The sequence below is a fragment of the Seriola dumerili genome, unplaced genomic scaffold, assembly GCF_002260705.1.
Source record: "Seriola dumerili isolate Sdu_G_001 unplaced genomic scaffold, Sdu_1.0 BDQW01000177.1, whole genome shotgun sequence".
Lineage (NCBI taxonomy): Eukaryota > Metazoa > Chordata > Actinopteri > Carangiformes > Carangidae > Seriola > Seriola dumerili.
Window position 1 is genome coordinate 1190474 of NW_019174432.1, and position 22396 is coordinate 1212869.

The following is a 22396-nucleotide window of genomic DNA, read 5'->3' on the forward strand; positions in this document are numbered from 1 at the left end:
TTTCGAGCTGAAACAGTGGATTGATTGACAGAAAATGAACCTGCCTGTTTGCTGGTCGATTGTTTCAGGCAACAATGACTAAAAAAAAAATCAATGGTTCAAACTTCTCACTTGTGAAAGTTAGTTGCCTTTTTTTGTCACATCTCACAATGAACTGAATATTTGTGGGTTTGGTTCAGGGGGTCGGTGGGTTTCAGGAAATTGTCATGGACATTTTATAGATGATTAATGGATAAGTCGTCGGTAAAGAAAATGTCACATGATGTTTTCTGGTTGTGACTGAGTGACAGAAGCTGCTGTTGCATCTTGAGTTCACATGAAACTGGGCGTTATGTCCTCCTCTTCATCACCCCAAATATTGGGGTCTGGACCAGGTTGCCTCCATGTTGTCCACTCCAGAGGGCAGGGTGGGAGCGTGATGAGGGGAGGGGTGGAAGGGCAATATGCTCTAATCCCATTCCAGCGGGCCGAGCAGCAGCAGCAGCTTGCGCTGCATTCCACAACTGCGGGGGCTTTTGATGCGAGGAGGGAGGGCGAGCAGCATTCCTCTATGGCCGGGCTCATCAAAGACGCCGCGCAACATCAAAGGCCACTCAGAGCCTAGGTGTTGATGACTGCAATCCTCTCCTCAGTCCACTTTTAGCAACCTCAACCCCTCAGCCCTCCAACACGCACACATACAGAACGAGCTGACTGCGCCAGGTATGTGCACCCTCCAGCCTCCCCCCTTCCCCCCCCGGGCTCACCAGGCAATCTTCAGCAGCATTAATCATAGCTCATTAAGTAGTGACATTGACTTTTGTTTTATGGCGAGGGTTGAGGAGGAGCGGGGCGCGGCGGAGCGGGGGATGCCACTGATATTTTGGGCAGTGCTGGCACTGGACATAATGTGGCTGTGCAAACACTGAGTGTGGTGTTGACCGGCGGCAGAAAGTTGTTGTTTGATAAATTGTGTATGGACAGAAAAAGACCAACAATCATTATAAATGACTCATTGATTTCCCCAGAAAAAATGCTGCTTTTTTTTTTTTTTTTTTTAATCTAATTCAAAATTCAACATAGAATACTTGATGACTGTATTTTGTCGAGAGTGAAGTGGAGTTGTCTGTTTCAGGTTGAATTCTTGTGAGAAAGCTGTCGGGGAGAAAGAACACGTGTACTTACTACTCTGCAGTTGTGCGCTGTGTAGAATTGTTTATTAATGAGCCCCATTTCCCTTTGCTTGTTACATTGTTAGTCATGCTAATTAATTCACAGTGGCACCTTGATGACAAATAATTTATGCGTGCTCACCTACTTTGGAAATTGTCCTCGTAAGGACAGCAGCCTCCTGCACACGGAGACAATATGTTTGCTCGCCGTTGCCACTTTATCTTTGCGCATAGATGCTGTGATCTCTTCAGGGAGGCAGGGGCAGTTGTTTCCACCCCTCTCCAACCACCCCACCCCCACCCCCTTTCCAAAATGGTGGCATCCAGCCCAGTGTTGACCCCTGAACTTTGTCGGCCTGTCCTTTGTTCGTGTCACTCTGGGTTTTAAAGACTGAAGAGCTGAAAGTGACACCAGAGAGACTTTTGAGTGTGCATACACACACAAACACACACACACACGCACGCACACACGCCATTGACAGTTTCGGGATGCACTTGCAGAGAGTTAATAGAGTCACAAGCTCGGCGTCCTGCTCAGTGTTAAAGCTGTCAACCCCAGAGCCTTGTGCTACATATCAGGACATTTACATGATATTAGGTGTCTTCTGCCAGCGTCCCCTGCTCACACTGAAACCATGACACTTGTTTGCTTTGCCCGTTGCTATGAAGATGGCGTGGAGGCGATTTTCAGGGGAGGTTAAGGAGGGGGCAGTGGGTAGTGGGGGCGCCAGACAGACAGATGATGACTGTACTGATGCTGCAGGCTCGCTCAGGGTGCGCCCTTGACTTCAAATTTTCTTAAAACTGACTTCATTGGATTGTTCGCGTCACAAAAAATGTTTACATTTAAAAATGTTTTTATTCTATTTATTTTCTACACTCCTCCTTTACGTTGGCTCAGACCGCCAAAATAAAAGATGGATGCTGGGGCTAGCTCGGCTAATTGTTCCTTTAGTCCCAGTGGAGAAGACAAAAGGGAGGAAGTCTTCATTATTCGAGAGGAGAAGCAGAGGGATCCCTTTACGGTGATAATGTTACAGGAGGAGGAGTGTCGGCCCCACCTGTAGGGCCCTCCCAGCTGCTCCACTGTAACTGGATCCATCTCCCTCTCTCCTCAAGGCTACCAACCCTCTTTGAAGTTATTTCTAGTGCTGGGAAAGAGGGGCAGAGAGCGACCGAGAGGGGCAAAGAGTGACTGAGAGAGTGAAAGAGGAGGTGTGCATGTGTGTGTGTGTGTGTGTGTGTGTGTGCGTGTAGTGTGTTAGTGCGTGCATTTAAGTTTGTGAGTATATTTGTGCATGCTATACATAGAAGAGTGCAATTCAAAACTCATACTTGTTCGTTTCTTGCGCTTGTTTCCGCCCCACGCAGCCTGACATTGAACCTCTGTACGCAGATCAGAAAACTCACAGACGATTCATAGTTTTGTTGACATATAATGAATCAACCTCACAATAAACCCTGAAGATATATTATTTAGTGGCTTGAAAAAAAACACCCACTCAATACCTCGATTGACAGTTATTCACAGTGCAGCAACTCCCTTGATTGGCTGCATTTCCAAAGTAAAAGTCTTGATGTGTAAAAAAAAACAAAAAAAAACAGATTTCTCTTTGGTATTGTTTCGTTTAATGTGAGAGCAAGTTGAATGTTTGGGCCATAGTTTTGCCTGAAGACACTTTAAAACTAACTTGGTCTATTTTTTGTCGAGAACCAGACAAAATAAAAGCCTGACCAGACTTGTCACGTCTTAAGACTGGCAGTAACCCTAACCTGTCTTCAGCCAAGGGCACTGACTGTAAATCCTCCCGGTGTGCTCGCCGAGTGTGTTAAACACGCACATCCCAATCTGCACCCGGAGCTTAACCTCACACAACCTGAACTAAAATGACTCTCCCCTGTCCTTGCCTGCTTCACTGAGAGGGGTGAGGGGAGGTGGGGGGGTGGGGTTTGGGGGTCATCTTTTGGATTAAGGCTGAGCGTCAGACTTTGATTTCCTTGCTCTTGTCCTTCTGATGTGATGTCTGAGCTCCTCGGGGTTCAGACAGTCTGTCTGTGGGCCTGTGGGGAAGGTGTGATAATGGAATAGAGGAGATGTGGGGATGGGGATGAAAGCTAGAGGAGGCATTCCACATGAACAGATGGCGACAAGACTTTGGGAAAATTCGACCTTTGACTTATGACTGTCAAACTGTCAGCCAGACACTTCTTAACAAAATATGTACTTGTGTCACAATAGCAAACATGAAAATTGCTCCTCATGGAGGTTGTTCGCGTGTTTTTAGTTTCTTGTTTTCGTAGTGTGTAAATCTGTGTGCAGCCATGTTATTACTGAGAGCAAGTTACTATATGAAGTATCACTATATGTATGTGGAAGCTGGTGAGACGACTTCTGCCTTGTAGACTGGACAACTAGGCATTCATTAAAGTGTGTGTGCGTCCATGTGTGTGTTTCTGTGTGTATGTGAAAGTATTTTTCTCACATACTTTAAATTAGGATGCCACTTTCACCCACAAGAGCTGCAGCTCATATAAGTGCCCGGCAAACCCCCTCCCCTCACTTGCTTGACCTTCCATATGTTTAGTGGAGGTCTGGAGAGCGCGTGTTGGTGGATGGAGGTTATTTGTGTCCTTATTACCAAGAACTGCTGTCTTTCTATGTGTGCACATTTGCAGATGAGAATTGAGTTGGTGGGGGGGGGTAAAGCAGCAGCAGCAGCAGGGCTCTAATTGGTTAAAGTGTGCTCCATATCTGCCTGCAGGGCACAGGGAGGGTGGGGTGGGGGGGTGGTGGGGTGGGGATGGGGTGGGGTGGGGGGATTGACTGCGTCCTGACCGCGCCACAGTTTGTTGTGAGGGAGGGCTGCAGCAGGGCGGCTGGCGGAGCGGAGGAGCCAGTGCTAACATGTTGTTGACATTTTGCTAGCTTGTGTGTTTTGGCCAATGGTTTTATGCTTGTTTGCTGGATGTTGCATAACGGAGCATCCATGTCATGTGCTGGTTTGCATCAACTGCTTTTCAGTAATTATAGGCAGTATTTGCAGCTCAGTAGTCCTGTGGTTTTATTGTTTTGGTGAAATCTTTGCTGCTAATGATGTTTGCCGAAGTGGTTTTGGGCATCACTTTCACTATCTACCGCTAACAGATGTACTTCTGAAACCGCAGTGTGATGACTTTTGTTTGTTTCAGTTCATTTATTGAGAAATAACCAACATTTCCTGCTTCATATTATATTTTTATCACCATAAATTAAGTAGTTGACAGGTTGTTTGGACTGAATAAAGGCTCTGGGAGCTTGTGATGAACACTTTGTATTGGATTTAAAAATTTCACAGACGAAACAATTGAAAGATTAATCATATATTAAAATAATCACTAGTTGCAGCTGATGCAAGTCAGCGCAGGAATGAACTCAGGAACGATTTTAACTACAGGTTCAGTCACTGTTGTGCAACTTCAAGCAGAGACGGAGAGCTGCTGCAAGCTGTTCCTTTGCCTATATGAAAATGCTGTACTGCTACTGTGCTGCTTTGGCTGTACGTGTGACAGTTGCACTCATTAGCCACATTATCTCTGGGAGTGAAGTAGTGTTGACTGAAAGGGAACAGATTAAGTTGCCAAACACTCACTATAGGCTTAACTGCATGTGTCACTAAGAGTCGACATACAACGACATCCTGAAGAACTGTTGACAGTTTTTTATTGGACTGTGTGTGTGTGTGTGTGTGTGTGTGTGTGTGTGTGTGTGTGTGTGTGTGTGTGTGTTGTGTAGTGTATTTTTTAATATATGGACTGGCAGATGGTGTGAATGTTTGCAGGTGTACTGAGTCTCAAGGTTGTGGAGCTGTTTAGTGTGTGTGTGTGTGTGTATGTATATGTGTGTGTGTGTGTGTGTGTGTGTGTGTGTGTGTGTGTCCTGGGAGTTGTGATGTTGTCATGACGCTCTGACAGACACCACAGGTCCCTGTGACTGAGACTGTAATCAGACATACACACCTAGCCATCCCATCCCCACAAGCCCTCAACTCAACCGCCCTCCACCTCTTGTTGGCTAGACTGGGTTGGGTTATTCCAGGAATGTTTACAACCTCCCACCCCCCACCCACCCACCACCACCCCCCATAGTGAGGGAGGTTGAAGCACAGTGCTGGGGAGGGTGAAAGTGTCGGTGGGGAGGGGCTTTGGGAGGAGGTTGGAGGGGTCAGCCGAATTAAAGGCCCCGGGTAGGTGGGCGGGATGCTCCTTCTACACTGGGTTGAATGAGTTCAGGGCAAGCGACGTGAGAGATGCCACTGAGTTACCCCTCGGTCACCCATGATGTGTTTCAGACTACAGACTCCCCTCCACACACACACACACACACACACACACAGACACACACACACACACGCACACACACGCCTTTGCTCAAACAGCGAGATACGTAAACACATGCACAGCGCTGGGGGAAGCAGATGGGTGCGAGGACTGGCGCCGTGCCCAGGTTTTTCTTCTTCTCTAGATTTTTGTGTGCATGTGAAATAGGTGCCAGCTCTTCTTCTTCCAAAATTCATAAAAGAAAGCGATGAACAACAGATCTGTCCGGTTAATCATTTAGCCAGCGCCACAAAGAGCAGCTTGTAAAAACTGTCTTTGGCTGGCACTTGCCTCAGACAACAAGGCAGCTTTGATTGTTGTGACAGAAACTTGTCCTCGGTGTGACCTAAATGCCATCGCAAGACATGTTGGAGCTCAGTTCTGGGTGAAGTGCTGGCGCTTGAGATTTCTAATAAGATTTTTAAGGTTTTGAAGGATATATATGCAAGTCTATGTTTTCATGCTGTATGGATCAGTTCAGCTCAGGAATCATTCTCCGCCTACTCCTCCTTTGATGTTTTGAGCTGAGGGTGTGTGTTGCAGCCGGGATGTCTTGTTGTAATGCACAGAACATTGAGCAGCCATGTTTCAGCAAGTGCATAACTTTTAAATATAGACATAGCAACTCAGCAACTTCTGTTAGAATTTTAGATTCTGGTTCCCTGTGAGCATCATTCACGAGTTCACAAGGCTTTCCTGGCCGGTGGTGCTGAAAGCAAAAGGAGGAGAGGAGTCTTTTTTTTTTTTAATTTCTGCTTTGTCACAAAGAAAGCTTTTTTTTTCTCTTCTTCTTCTTCTTCTTCTTTAACCTGTGGGGATGTTTCATGTGAGATGTTTGGAGCAGTTAAAAAGATTTCAAAGGCGTTCTGAGGAATTTTTTAAAAGTTAGTAAAGGGAGAAAACGAACTTGCTGATTATTACTTTTTACAGCCAGTACAACTTTTAATGTTGAAGTGCAAGTGAGGATAGAAAGTGTAAAATGTGCATACGTACACAGCTGTGCAGGGGGGGAAATAAAAAGCTCTTTCATGCAAGGGCGATATAGCATGGTGAGGGCAGGGGAGGGTGACTGTTTTGGGGAGGATGAGGGGCAATCGGGTGGGGGGTGGCTGTAACTAGGGCCACCAATAATTTAGAGGGAGAGAGAGAGAGAGAGGAAGAGGGGGTGCTGCAAGGGGAGGAGGGGCAGAAGAGAAGTGGTTGTTGTATGATCAAAGGCTCAGCGAATTGTGTCACAGACAGACGGAGAAGAATGGCGTTGGATGGTGTGACTTGCATTTTGATTTCCTTTGAGAGCCGGGGAGGAATGGGAGGGAGGGAGGGGGTCAGGGTAGGTGGTGGTTGTGGTTTTTAGAAGTAGGGCCCTGTTTTGATCCCATTATCAACTGTTATCAGGTCACTTGCTTGCGCAGGGGACGACCATAAAGGAATAAGAGTAAGAGGAGTAAAAGAAAGTTTTGTGATTCATTTTTATCTTAAGTTTTATTTTTCTTTCCTAAAATATTGTGGAATAATATTGAATAAGAAGTCGCTATTTATTGGTTAATATTAACAAAAGACAGAATGAATCAGTCTTCATGTTGACAGGGGAAATCAGCAGCAAATCAAAAAGCATCCCACGTGAGCAACCACTTCCTCTACAGGTGTTTTTGCAGAGTGAGGGGTTGTGGGGGTTGGGGGGGTGGGGGCTGGCATGGGGGTGTGTCCAGCTTGAGTGACAGGTGGAGTTCAAATCCCCGCCAGGATTTCATTGAGAGTGTGGCCTGTGTAAGGGGATATTCATGTGAAAGGCTGCCTCCCCTAGGGGCAAGACAGGGAGGGCAGAACAAGAGCCCGCCCCCTTGTGGCACTTCGGGGGGCGCCGGATGCCCTTCACCCAAAACCCTGGGTACGGTAGCTAAGTGGAGCAAAGTGGAGCAAGCGGGTGTTTCCAGTGGGCTGAGCTTGTGTGATTTGGGGCCTAGCGGGGAAACCTGGCAGTGTTGGAACACAAGAGGGGATAGTCTCTGTCATTTTGTGTATTTGTGTGTGTGCGCGTGTGTGTGTGTGTGTGTGTGAAGGCACGTTTGCATATGTGCTCATTACTATTTTGTGCGCGCAGCCAGTAACTGTGACCCACTTCACCAGATCACCGTCTCTCTTCCATAGCAAAGCTCCTTTTCCTTTTGCTCCCCCATCCCCAACATCCATCAACGCCTACGTCAACATCTGACAAAAAAGAAAAATCCCTGCGGTGGAGATAATGGTGCAATTGCCAGCCTCTAAAATAACAACATGGTCCACAACAACAACACTGCCCCATTTGGAGTGCAAGAGCCCCCGCACAATGGCCCAGTGTTCAGAACCCGGGGCGCAGGCGGGGCTCCCCGCTGCCATCCAAGCTGTTAGACGAGCAGGAGAGAGAGGTCATAATCACACAGCGAGCAGCGCTCCACTTCCTGGTCCTCCTTTAAATGGACTGAGACAGATTCAGCCTCTCTTTAGATCCTCCTACACTTGCTCTTTGTGCTTCCTCCCCAACAGCATCTCACAAAGTGTTACCTCAGTTGACTGGGATGTGCTGGTATGCACCGGAGAGTTGTTACAGTTTATAGAACCACGATATGTGGGAGGAGCAAGTCAGGATATGCAGGTTGAATGGGGCTACGCTCTTTTATCTTTGTCTTTCCCTTCAATTTTGGCGTCCTCCAAAGGCTGAGAGGGAGAGCGCGCTCTGAAATTATCATACCAAATGTGTATGTAATGTATACCTGCGCTGCCTCCCCGTTCCTGTCGGCCCTAGGCTACCATCTATCTTACAAACAGTCATCCAGAGCGCAGCGTCTCTCTGTATGTATGTATGTTTACAAGAGAAAAGGAAGCTTTGAGAAAATGCGTAGTGAATCTGTGAAATGCAGGCGGACAAGGTGACTGCATCCTGCGGTTTTGTGAAAAGGTGTTTTGAGGCAGAGCAGCCTTGCTCCACCATGACCTCCTCATTGGTTTTCCTTGCTCTCCTGTGAGAATGATCCATTTTGTTTCGAAGGACAAGCGTTGTGATTGAAAATCAGAGCGCAATCTCTCACGTTTTGGCATACTCGTGTGTGTGTGTGTGTGTGTGTGTGTGTGTGAGGGAGGCCTGAGGAGGAGGATTCAAGGAATGAACCTCCTTTTTCTCTGAAGGTGCAATTCAGAATCTATGAGAAAATGTATGTGGCAAGTGTAAGCCTGTGAGAGAGAGAGAGTGTGTGTGTGTGTGTGCGTGTGTGCGTGTGCCTTTGGTCTTAAAGTTCCCTTAAAGGCATATGATTTCTCCAATTCAGCATCTACTATCAAGGCGGAAAGAGCAGTCACAGAGCGGCACACGTTGTCCGCATTCCTTCCCTATGATTCGTCCGTATTCCACCTGATTTGCATTTTAACCCCCTTACTCTCAGCTACGTCCTCCCCCCCAAAAAAAACCCCTCAGGTCAGGGGCTTGACCCCTCGGCCTTGTGGCACTGAAGTGACTCGGGCGCCTTCTGAATCTCTCTTCAATTGGCCTGCTGCACGACTAACCTGCTCCCAACGTGATGAAGTGGGGTTCAAAGGTCGGGGGTCACCAGAGGGAGAACGGTATCTCGGGTCATCAGCAGTGGCCAAGGGCTCGGCGCCACAGTTCTGGTTGATTGGGGTGTTGTGGTCATTGGGTTAATAGGATAAGTGGCCTGCAGGTCAGTTTGGCCCAGTTCTAATGCTAATACAGGAGCTTGTCTTTGCACCGTTGCCAGGGTGGGGATTGGATCCAGGATTGTGGAGCTCTACTTGGTTACAGTTTTAATCCAGCCTTGTTTGAGCTGGTCATTATTTACTGCTGGTGAATTTGCTGACAGCTGCAGTTGTCCTTTTACCTATTTGCTTTTGTTTCATTTTTGGTTTGTTTGCATGGTTCATGTCTTTTATTGCACTGTTCACTTCCAGTGATTGCCTGCTGTGATTGTTAAGGTTATCTGTTAAAGGTCCCATATTGTAAACAGTAAGATTTCCATGTCTTTTTTGATTATAAAGCAGGTTTAGGTTCTATATTAATACTGTGAAAGTATCAAAGCGCTCAGTCCACAGAGAAATGCTCACAGCCCGTATTCAGAAACTGAGCCTAGAAATGAGCTGTCAGGACTTCCTTTACTTTGTGATGTCACAAAAAGCAGTCACAGCTCGCATGCTCCTGGCCCCACCCACCTGGACCCAGCATCCAACCTAGCAGGATTTGGTTTCTCTGAGCGTTTACCTGAAATCTTCAATATTTTTATTGAATCACTCAGAAAACAGTAAAATCTAGTTTTACTAGAGCTCCAGAGATTATTAGATAAAAGTCTCTTGTTGTCAAAATGTGGAACACAGATTTCTTTTTAAATTCTTGTCTTACACTTAGCTATTCTCTAGACTTCTTCATCGTCTTCCCAGATAACTCAGGTCAAGTAACGGAAGTGCTTTGAGATTAAAGCTACAAGATAAATGTTTCTGTTAGTTTGCAAGTAAGGAAGCTGCCACCTCTTTCTTTTTTTCTTTTTTGGGCCCAGTGAGTGAGTCACTGTTTGTGATGTCTGCCATCCTTTAGCTTTAATCTTCTCTAAAGACGTCGTCTAGCCGCTGGGTGTGCAGAGCTTTTTTGGCACAGACAACTGGGCCAATTTAGTGGTCTAAAGTGTAATGAGAGGACAACTCAAGATAGTCTGATAGACCCTAATGTAATTGTGTGTGTGTGTGTGTATGTGTGTGTGTTTGCACTGGTGTGAAACGTCAGCATCCACTTTTTTTTTTTTTAATTGAAGAAGTGAAAATAAAATGTATTCAGTCATTGTGCCTGTATGTGCAAACGCAACAGAAATGTCAGCAACATTAATCAATTCTCAGCAGTAATAGAAGCAGAATTAATGCACCTTCCCTTAAGTAGAAATTCAATGAAAATCTGCCTCCTTTGCAGATCCATGGAAGTACACAAGTCCCAGCTCTGCTTATCTGCTGTACATGTGCTTAGATGCTGCAAGATTTTTGCCGCACACAGCGAATACTTCAGAGACGTTTAATGCTCTTAAACTCTTATGTTTGTTTATCTTCATTATGGAAAATAAGTGACAAGTGGATTATAATTTTTTAGAATTTAAAAAAGGTTGGTGGTGGTGGAGGTGGTGGTATCCAAAAGAGATTAGTTCAACTTTAAACCAGTGGTTTACGCCACACCTGGAGCAAATCCGTGACCCTGACACTGGAAACACTGCACAGTTTTACACATGACAAGGTTTCCCCCTGATCACCTGTGAGAAGAATAGTGACTCAGTAGCTTTGATATTAATGCTTTTCACCTTTGTCTTTCCAGATGCATCCTTTGGGACTATGTAATAATAACGATGAGGAGGACCTGTACGAGTACGGCTGGGTCGGAGTGGTGAAGCTGGAGCAACCGGAGCTGGACCCTAGTTGTCTCACCGTGCTGGGAAAGGTAAAGACCTGGTCGCTTACTCTTCTCAAGTCACTGTGTAGTGTCGATCAATAACTACATTTCCCCACTGGTCATTTTGTATTTACCCACCGATGTACACGAGTTAATCTTCAGAAAACTAATAGCACCGGAGCTCTGTACAGATTAAACAACAGCTTAAACTCTTCACAAGAGGTCAGAGGGAAACGTGCACCACGCTCCCGACGACGCGTATCAATCTGCGCTCGCATAAAAAAACAACTCCATGTGCGCGCAGGTTGACGTGACGCCCTGCGCTACTACAGCTGAAACCATGTTTGTGGTATTAAAACTCTCATCCATTGCCTAATGGAAGATTGTCTGGTCATATTCAAGCTAAAAAATCTAATAGTTCTCAAGACCCAGAACAATTTCCACATCTTGGGACATGAATACACTGGAAGAATTATAATTGGACCACTGTTTGCCTGTAAACACAATCTTTTAAAATCTTAAGGGTACTGATGAAAATAGACAACAACACTATCAGGTGTATTGAATGTTAGTGCACGATATTTTTGGCTCCATGAGCGACAAGCAGAAATGTGCAGACAGCATGGTGTGTGTGTGTGTGTGTGTGTGTGTGTGTGTGTGTGTGTGTGTGTGTGTGTGTGTGTGTGTGTGTGTGTGTGTGTGTATATACAGATAGTTCCCTCTGCTACACTCACGTTAAGGAAAATTCTTTCCCTTTTACTTAATTAAAACCCTTTAAAGAATTTATCTTTGATCTTTTGTAGTCACAGAAACAATTCACGGAAGGATGATTTTGTTTTATTTTGTTCCTCACTTCCCATCGCTGGGAGAATAAGGGTGAACTGAATCCCTCCCTTGTCTCTCACCGCCCACCCCCTCGTCTCCGTCCCCCCCTCCCTCCTCCAGTGCCCAGTCCCCTCTGGAGTCTCCGAGTGGTATTTTATCATGCTTTAATTAAGTGTTCCTCTTAATGGAATGTACCAACATTCCCCGGAGGATGAAGGGGGGGGGGGTGTTGGTGGATGGTGGCTATAGTCTCATTTATCCCGTGCATGCCTGGTGACAGAAAGAGAGCAGCCATTCATAATTTAAGGAGCCCTTGTACTGTATAGACATGCTAATGGTGCACTTTCATTGGTGATGGTTGCCGTTACCTAGCTGATGCATACTTGTGCTGAGGCCTTATGTTCAGCGCTCAAACTTCTCTGCTACTGCAGCCAAGAATATACCGTTGTCATGTAAATGGTCTTTATTGATAGTGATGCGTGATGTTCGAGGAGCAGTTAACAGTTCCAGAGGGAAACCAAATGGTTTAACTTGTTGTTTACCACTTATCACTAAGGTAATTGTCATGGGACCAGTATCCCTGTAGGACACTACATGATTGTTAATGGTAGGTAGTGAATCTTTAAAGGTCTCATATTTTTTTTAATATAAAGCAGGTCTAGGTTCTATATTAATACTGTGAAAGTATCAAAGCGCAGGGATCCACAGGGAAATGCACACAGCCTGTATTCAGAAACTGAGCCCTAAAACGAGCCGTCAGAACTTGTGTAACTTTGTGATGTCACAACAAAGCCGCCATGCCCCTAGCCCAGCCCACCAGGTGTTTACCTGAAACCTGCTATATTTTTATTCAGTCACTCACAAAACAGTCAGCCAGAAGAGAGGCTCAGAGCCCCCTCTTCTGATTGGTTGACTGTTTCCTCAAGGACTACAAGTTTGAAAATGAACAAAAATCTGTGTGATGAATAAGTAGAAACAAGTGACCTCTGTAGCCCACCAGGATACATTAGCCGCTACTGATGTAACACACCCAAACTTCTGACTGAGCAGTTGCCGGTTGATGATGGTTGCATTGTGGGTGATGTAGGCGCCAGGGTTTGACAAGGAAGAATAATGCGTGGAATAAAAGTGTAACAGGAGTGCAGTGCAGTGCAGCACCTGCCTTCGATAGGATGTCAAACCACTGTTCAGTTGTTGTTATGAGATTACTGAGACGGGATAGACGGGATAGACGGGGTGATATGTGATCAGGCCGCATTCAGATCCAGAATGTTGTGGGTCCATGTTCCTCCGCCAGCTGAGCCACGAGGACACCCTGAGCACCAGAAACCCACACCTTCCGCTCAGTGGAACCCGTCAAAGCAGAGTGCTAATGAGCCGGCCATTTTTTATACATTCTGGGTTTGATGTTTTGCTAAGGGACACTGTAGTGAGGATGGCAGGAACCTTGGCCTGTGACCTTTTGGCCTCCAGCCAGCCTCCCTAACCTCTAGACCACTCTGCTTCCTCTGTGTTTATTCAGCCAGGACTATAATTAGAGGAGGGAAAGCCCATTGTTGCATCTTGACAGACCCTCGCCCGGGGCCCGAACACAGCTGGGTGCTTTGTGTTGGCACTGCCGCTTTTGCCAGGCCAGACAGTGCAGTGTTTACCCCCTGCCAGTCTGCTTACTCTGCCCAGCCAGCCAGGTCACCGTGCCCAGCCCTAGTCCGGATACTATGCCCACTCTTACACACTCACCCCGCCTGGTCTGGCCTCATGCTCTGCCCCCGCCCGCCCCCTGCCCCCCCTCACCACCCCCCAACGCCTCTCCCGCCTTACCCGACTGGCCCCTGACTGAACCCAAGAGCCCACTCCACTTTGCTGCCACTTTGCCACCAACAGTGTTGGGGTCTTGTCTGGTCAATTTAGATTCCATTCAATTACAGAATCCCAGTGAACGCACAAAACAGAATTGTAGGAGGAAAAAAAAAAAAAATGCTGTTTACTCTAATCCATGTCTAAATATAAAGTGTCTGGGAACACAAGGCCCCCAGCTGTGTTTAGGAGCTGGTCAACACGTAGCAATGGGCATTCCTTGCTCTATTTAGAGTTGGCTGTATGCTCAGAAGAGGCTTGCATTTATTTTACAAGTCCAATAGTAAGTGGCTCGTGCACATGGTCATGCAGATAGTTTTTAAAGCAGAAAAATGAATGCTAAAGCAAAAGATGTGAGCTATCATCTCCACTCTCCGCAGGGTAGATTTTCTTTCCAGTTTTCTGCAGCTCTTGCCATAATTTCAGAGCTGCTGACTATATTGATCCCTCTAGAGCGATGCTGAGCCCCCAGCTGCTACTACACACTCTTGGTACTGTGAAGCTTCTGTTTTGGTTTTGGTATTCGTCGTCTGAACATTTCCTTACTTTTGGCCTATTCTACACATCTAATTCTACACACTTTTATACTGTTTTTGTCATCGGTGCAATTTTAACTTGCACTTAATTACCCGGCTGAGTGTCTTCAGGCCGCTCTCACTGTCGCAGAGAGATGCTCTGACATCAGCAAATATTACCCGTAGAGGAAGAGGAGGAAGAGAGGTCGGTCACGGCGGCCTCTGAAGTCCGCGTGCAAACCTCACCAAAGCGCTGGCGTGTCATATATATGTACACAGTTTTTTCCTGCACTTCCTGTCTGGTTCCTTTGAGAGCTGCAGGACTGTTAAACCTCTGACCTCAGTGTGCCACAGCAGGAGCCCCTCCCCCCCCCAGCAGCAGGACAAACCAAGAGCAAATCAGTTCCTACTGTAGCCAGCTGTGTTTGAGACTTTCTTTGAGGCGGTGGTTTGGTCGTCTGAGTTACGGTGTCATTTGAGGATGACACTGGAAGGTGCCCCCGGTGTCAGCGGGACACAGTTGCAAGTAATTGCTTCTCCTTAGTTACGGCTTATCAAGTCTCTGCTTTCTCTGAGGTGTTAGTAAATGTTGTAAATCATGCTCACACCTCTGCAGACATTTATCTGTTCTCAAGTTGAACTATTTATTGCGGTCAGTAACATATTCTTGGTTGTCATTTCCTCCCCGCTGCTCGACTTTCTCAGAACTGGCGTCCCTCCCTTCTTTCTCCACACTGTCTTTCACATACATACACTGCGATTTTTGGCAGCTTCTCTGGAACATGAAATCATGCCACTGGCTTTCGGGCTGGTCGGGGTCTTTGTCGCCGCGCCAGGGAGATATCTCTTCTTTCAAGTATCGCAGTGTCAGTCCAGTGGCCACACAGGGCCTTAGCACGGCGGCTTTTCCCCTTTCATCCTGCCCCGGGGCTCTCATGACATCAGCCACTAACCCAGGCAACCAGGGGAGGAACTGCAGAAGAGTGGGAGTTAGAGGGGAGAGAAAGAGGTTGGGGGGGGCTTGGCTTTTCGAGGAGATGACGAAGGCGAATGGGTCTGGTTTGGTAAGTGGGCGGCTGGGATTCGTGTCTCGCTTGGTACAACTTTTTTTTTTTTTTTTTTTTTGTATGCACATAAGCAGAAAAATGCGACCCATCCTCCCACACAGCCCTGCAGCTTGTGTGTAAAGCAAGCCTCTTGGCTGGCATAGCATGTAAAACTCCCTGGTATGTGCTTGTTGTGTGTGTGGCCTGGCGCTGCCCTTGACCAGCTCGTCTCTGAACCGCGATCAGTTCCACCTTAAACGCCGGCCAAAGACAACATTTCATTGCAGCGGAGCATAACTGCGCCGAGACCGGCTGCTGCGAAGCACTTAAAAATAACTCGAGCAACAAGAAAAGTTTCAAGATCTTTATTGACATATCCTCCCAGAAATAAAGCGAGCTGCTTTAAAGTTTTTGCCAGAGGCACACAACCATAAAAAGTGTATCCTGTGTGGGAAGTTCTGTCTTTTGACACACATACAAACACAATCCTGAAACCACAGTTGCCATGGAACAATGTGAGCGGGCAGAGGATCGTGTCTCTGTGTCTCTTTCTACCGTGGCCCTCACATTGGCACTATAGGACGGCAGGCCAGAGCAAACAGCTGCTGTGTCTTAGTGCTAAGTGGCTTTTGGACTCTAACCGTGTCTGGCATCTCAGCCAGAGCTGTAGCGAGGGTGCAGTGTGTGTGTGTGTGTGCGCATGTGTGTGTGTGTGTGTGTGTGTGTGTGTGTGTGTGTGTGTGTGTGTGTGTGTGTGTGCACGCTGGCGGCGAGAGGAATGATGGGGATATATAAAGTACACAACGGCTACGGGGATGGTGTGTGTGTGAAGAAGAGAAAGTGCAGCTTTAAAAAGAAAGAAATGGCAACAGACAGATGAGTGTGATATTGCGGGTGACTGGCTCCGAGCCTGTGGCCAGGTTAGCTGTCCTACACACTCAGGTGTGTGCGAGAGTTCGTCCCGAGGCCACGGCAATGCCAGTAAGGTGTCATGCGGCGGGGCTTGTTGTAAAGGAGCTTCAATGCTGGACTGAGCCGGCTGCGTTTCCAGACCACCTCTAACACAACATGTCGGCCCTCCCGGAAAAAGGAACACTGTCTGATCGGTGGGTGTATTTGTTGATGTGCGTATTTGTGCACTAGCTCATCCGCTGTTTATCAGTCTGGGTAAGGAGAAGTGGAAGGCTGGCGGATGAGCTTGTGTTTCTATGCAGACAGCTGAATGACTCACTGTCGCTCTCATCGCTCTCGTCTCCCGCCTTTCTGCAAAGGCCTCAGTGAAGCGCAGCGCCTTGATAACAGAAGGAAAGAAAATTGCTGTAGTTTTACATCCCGCAGTCTCCATACTGTTTTGTTAAATTGCAGTGAAGCCACAATAGTGATTGATTTTCAACAGCAGCTTTTGTTCAATGAGGCTTGTTTTGTTTTTTTTAAAAAAAGAAATCTTTTGACAGCCGAGCCGTAAAAACGCAGGATATCGATAAGACAATTTCCCCCTATACTTGTGCTAAAAATGAGAGGCCTTACATCCTTTTCAGTTGAGTGCAGCAAATTGAGAGTCAGTTTATGGTTGTTTAAACGAAGGCAGCCGCCAGCAGAAGGATAATGGAGGCTAATGTTGTGGCAGCTTCATAAACTTCTTTCTTTGTGAGATGCAGCGAGGTGAGGGAGTTTTCGAGTTCCTTCCTCCAGAGATCTGCCATTGAAAGGTGAAAGGTTTTGTCAAATTTTGGGGGTCTTAGTAATTTAAGGGTATTATTGCACATTGTTATGTACAACAGAAACATCCAAAACGTTTTGAGTTGATTGCACTTAATCAATCACAAAAACACCCATTAATTAATATCAGCTGCATTCACAACTTTTATGATGCCGTATTAGAAAAAAAAAAAAAGTGACCGAATCGAACGTGCAGCTAAATCCTCGCAGTGTGACGGGGTAAAAATGCACGAGCTTTAGCTTCCTTTCCACCTGGTCCCTCGCGCTGCATAAACACTTTCAAACACCTCAGCATGGAGGGAGGGATAGACAGAGAAATTGAAAAAGAGAGGAGGAGGAGGAGGAGCTGCGAGGAGAGAAGAAAAAAAAAAAGGGAGAGAAAAGCTTGTGAAGTGCGGGGCACTCAGGGGCCTGCCTTTTGGGCTCTCCTTTCATGTTTGTGTACGCCTCAACTTGCTGATATTATCTTGGCCGCTCTTCCTGGCGGGGTGTCGGGAGAGGTTTCCACTGTGACCAGGCAGGGGCCTCTCTCTCTCTCTCTCTCTCTCCCTCTCTCACCCCCTCCTCTCTAAGGCTGTGTTGGAACCCTCACCCACCTTCCTACTGCACCCCTCCAAAAAAAAAAAAAAAAAGTCCCTCTCCTAAATCACCGCTTCACCACGTTTCACGGCGCTGGGAGGCGCCTGGGATCCCACTGCGCTCGTTTCCATGGTCACTGGGAAGCTCCTTGTGTCATGTGGCTCAAAGTGAGCCGTCCCTGGACCGAATTACCCAGCTTTCAATGGGAGGCCAAATGACCATTATTAGACTTCACAGCTCAGGCCCCTATTTAAAGAGAGAAGAAAGGAGCCCTGGGGACTTAAGATGAGAGAGAGATGGAGGGAGAGAGAGAAGGCGAGGGGAGAAAACAGAGGGAGAGAGAGGGAGAGGAAGAAAGGAGGAGAAATGAGGAGGAAAGAGAAGAAAGTGCAGTTAGCACCTCTGAGGAATTGTCTCTTTTTTATTTTTCCCCCCTCCCTTACATCGATTTTTTTTTTTCTTTTTTGTTCTTAAATCACAATTGTTATTAGAAAGTCAGACGCCAGCCGCAGCTAAAGCTCCCCTGTCTGTCAAACAGCATCCAGAAAAGACGGGGCGGCGCTGGATCAAAAGATGAGCCGTGGAAAAAGTAAATCTCAGAAAAGATAGGACCAGACATCCACCCACGTAAACCAAAGCCCTGTCTTTTCTCTCTTCATCTCCGTCTAAGCCCGTTGCTTTGTAGGGGGAATGTGCGCTGGTGTGCGTGAGAATCCTCGTGTCCTGCGCCCTGCTGCGTATGTCAGGGCCGTGTTGTCTTTAAGGCTCGGGCCCACGGCCTGGCACGGAAGCTGGAAACTGAAGCCCCCTGGTCCCCACGCAGCTAATCTGATGCCTCTCCCTGCTACAGATGAGTCCTCTGCTGGAGGGGGGAGGGGGGGGGGTGAAAATGGCATCCTGCTCTCGCGGTTTAAACTTTCTTTTTATGTGCCGCCATGGAGGCAAGGTTAGGCACGGCAAGGAGATGGAGAAGTGGTGTGTGTGTGTGTGTGTGTGTGTCTGTGTGTGTGAGGGCGACATTGGAGCTGCCCATGCTCTGACAGAGTGAGGTAATGGAAGAAGAGAAAAGAGAAACATGGAGATAGGAAGGAGGTGAAGAATGGGAATGCACCTGGCAGAGACGCTACCATTGTTTATGGAGACCAATATAACAATAAAATTTACATGCGACATCTGGTTGGCGGCTGTCCGTGGTTAAATGGTACTTAAAAAAAGAAGAAGCTTTTTAATCCTTTAGATAATGTCAGGTAAATGTAGGGGAGTAAAAGGTGCAATATTTCCCTCTCAGATGTATTAAAGCCTCCAAACTCTACTCTAGGATATTACTTAGTTACCTCTGGGTATGATCCGGTGGTAGGCGTGTGCTTCTCGACCAATCTGAAGACCAACCATACTGAACAGTGAGGTGTTATATTGGAGCTGGAGCTGGATGAGTAAACGTAGCTGAATATATTGCACCATCTTGCTGGCATTCTTTGTTCAAATCCTATTTACGGCCACAGACATTTCCTGCTTTGATGTTATCTTCATCGGGACACAACAAAAGGAAAGAGGCGTGTGTGTGTGTGTGTGTGTGTGTGTGTGTCAGTGTCAGGTTTGGTGAAGAGATGGAGTTCGCCATTTCATAAATCAGTGGCTTCCTGCCTTTTAAGCGAGTTTTTTCTTTTGTGAAATTCAACCTGATTTTGGGATTTTCTGCTCTCCTGGCAACCATCTCATGACCCCTCAGACTTGTGTCTTAAGGATCGAAAGTGTTGTCCTGGTTACTCAAGGGGGGCGGCGGGGGGGGGGCTGCACACATCAAAGCCTGTCTTCAGGTATTGAGCAGCATATGTACCACTGTAGACTATAAAGCTTTTTGTGGGTGCGAAGTCTGATCAATGACCTCAGGCGAGGCTCCATCAACTGCGGTTTGAAAATGGAAAAGGAGTTAGACAGAAGTGAGCCTGCTCCTCACCTCCAACAATATTACAGGAGTGTAATGCAAAATCAGTATTTTTCTTTAACGCAGTACATACCTTTTCTTAGATGGCTGCTTTTGCTCCACCGTCAGTCTCTCAAAGGGAAGGCGTTCGCTGTCTGTCTTTCAACTTTGACCTTATTGGATATCATCAAAGGAGTGACTCAGTCAGCTTCTTCTCCAGCACTTTTCTTTCTCATGTTTATCTGCTTAAATTAAGTTTTAAAAAAAACAAAAAACATTCAGTTCAGTCAGTCTCCTCTGCTCAGGAGGCTGCACAGAAGCGGAGATGAGAGGTTAGGTATAAGAAAAGAAGCATTATGGGGGGGGGTGTAGGGCCGAGTCCTGACCTGCTCTGCGCTGTTTGCCCAGGGAAAGAAGACAGACGGCAGCAGCAACACCCCTCCACCACCACCAGCAGCAGCAGCAGCAGCAGCAGGAAAGAGTATTACAAGAGAGAGAGGCAACAACAGCAGCTTCTCTTTCATGCAAGCAGGGACATGGTCTGCTAAAGCAGCTTGAAGGCAGAGGGAGATTAGAGAAAAACCGTACGACTGCAGACGAATCAAGGGGAAGGAGAGAAGTGGCCGTTCGAGACGCCTCGACTCGCCTCAGATCACTACATTTGGATTATGCCGCATGTTCGCACTGTAACATCCTGGGTCAAGGGAACCACAAACACTGCTATGTTTTTGTTTTTGTTTTGTTTTGTAGCAGTTAATGTCAGATTCAGAAATGTCACTTAACTCTCAATCAGGTTTAAACGGTTACTGTGTCGTTATGGGCGCAGCAGGCTTGCGTTTCATTCATGCTGTACATGCATAACTGCAACCTGAAGCATGGTTTTACACTTCAAGTCCGTTTTACCTGCATAACTACAGTGATTGTGTGTTGGGTTCTGAGCGCTGCCAAAAACACCTGTGGCCTACGCTCAGTCCTGTGCCTGAACGCATCCTGTGTAGATACAGATGAAGACCGAGTTGGAGATGAAAGCCTGTGTGCTTGTAGCATTTCTTAATTTTTGGTGCAGACCAGAGCTGCATTGGAGTAAAGTTTTCCTCCAGTCATGTGTTCTTTGAAACACTGTTAAAATGCATGAATAAAACTTCCTGTAAAATATTTTTAAAAATAAGGCGGACGACAACCCGTCTTACCTACTGTTTTCATATCCGAGCCTGTTAACAAGAGCCGTCTATACGCTGAAAAATCGGAAGAAGAACCGCGTAACATTTGATCTATTATGTGCCATGAGACTTGCAGCAGGCGAGCACAAACCCAGTGTTTCACTTGTCTTAACTTGCTTCCAGCTCTATCGTCCTCCCTGCCTTTCCGTCTGACAGCTCTCATCCCCTGAAAAATATATGGAAATTCAGAATTTTCAATACCAAGAAAAAGTTTTCTTCCACATTCGAGTGTTCCTTTGAGAGCCCAGAAGCAAAAACTCTAATATCAAAATTTCTGATTTTTCTTTTTCTGCAAGTTATTTCCTGCCTCATGTATCAAAAAGCAGCAAGACATGCATGCATGAGTTTTCCTTAACTTTCCCTGAAACCAATTAAAACTTTATATTCTCAAAGAAAACATCAAGGGCTTTTGACTGACAGCAGGTCTAATCACTACAGATAATCTCATTAATTAATATTAGTATTTTCCTCCTTCAGAGTTTCCCATGGATAAAAAAAAAACAGGTATTTTATCATGAATCAATTTCTAACCAAGACTTTCCATCACTTTCATCCAAACAACTCCTGTTTAGACACTAGATGGAGAAGAAGCACTTAAAAAGTAGTATTCTTGTCACTGGCCGGAAAGCTTGTTTATTTTCCTGGGAATCACAAAGGGCCAGAGCCCAAAACCGGTAAGAAAACAACATGGGAGGGACAGAGAGAGGAAAAGTGGAGGAAATTTAATTAGCGGTTGTCCATTCCTCCGGCCCCGGCGTTTGGTCTCGGCAGGGCAGAACAGTGGGCAGCAGGAGGAGAGAAGACTGAAAGGCTTCTTGATTAGCGGTGGTCTGAGTCAGTGCGTTTTTGCATCTGTGCTCGTGTTTGTGTAAGTGTGTGCGCGCCTGACGCCACAAGACAGACATGAAACCGTGGAGGGGGGGGGGGGCAGGAAATGCTCCCTGTGGTGCACAACAAGTCAGACAAACATGTTTATTTCAAGAGAGAAAAACTTTAAAAAAAAAAAAAAAAAAAAAAAAAAAAATGCTCAGGATTTCACAAGAACTCCAGCGAGTGAGTCTCATCCATCATTTACTACTTATCATATCCTCATAACACGAATAGCAAAAGCTAATGTCATGCTGCTTCATTTTCCCACCTAAATAAAGGCGCTGGAAAAAAGGGAAGGGAGATTAAAATGAACGACTTCAACCTGGAGCTTGATGAAAGTTTTAAAACAGTCTTGGTGTGTCAGTGTGTTTCCTCAGAAGTCCACATGATGACATTAGCATTTAAATGTTTCAGAACAATTATCTCTTTGTTATGTTACCCTGATGAAGGCTTTCTGCCAAGACTTTTTTTTTTTTTTTTTTTTTTTACAAAAAAGTTTTTTTGAATCTATCCCAGATGAGAAGACCGAGAGAGAGCTGAGAGAGATGGAGAGATGAGAGAGTGAGAGAGAGATGAGGGGAGAGATAGAGAGAGGAAGAGACAGAGAGAAGGCAGGAAGAGCAGAGGATAGATTGTGAGAGTGAGAGAGGGAGAGACTGAGAAAGAGAGAGAGAGAGCCGAGATAGCGAGAGAGAGAGAGAGAGAGAGAGAGAGAGAAGAGAGAGAGAGACGAGAGAAGAGAGAGAGAGGGACTCTACGCGGTTGGGGTTTGGCTTTGCATTTGTTCAAGTATGAGTCACTTTGTCAGTTGCTCTGTCACTCTTCAAAAGCTTTTTGAAAATAGGCTCAAGTAACACATCATTTATTTATACCTTTAGGATAATAAGATATTAGAGTACGATAAAAGAATATTTAAAACGCAGA

The 22396-nt window shown here is 46.3% G+C and overlaps 1 protein-coding gene across 1 annotated transcript in view; it reads left to right on the forward strand.

Annotated features, from left to right (window-relative positions):
- znrf3 (zinc and ring finger 3) overlaps positions 1-22396 on the forward strand; it is a 77420-nt gene that overhangs the window by 26300 nt on the left and 28724 nt on the right. Inside the window, exon 2 of the mRNA XM_022752798.1 lies at positions 10843-10965. Coding sequence (XP_022608519.1) covers positions 10843-10965 — 123 coding nt within the window. The remainder of the gene's footprint in view (positions 1-10842; positions 10966-22396) is intronic.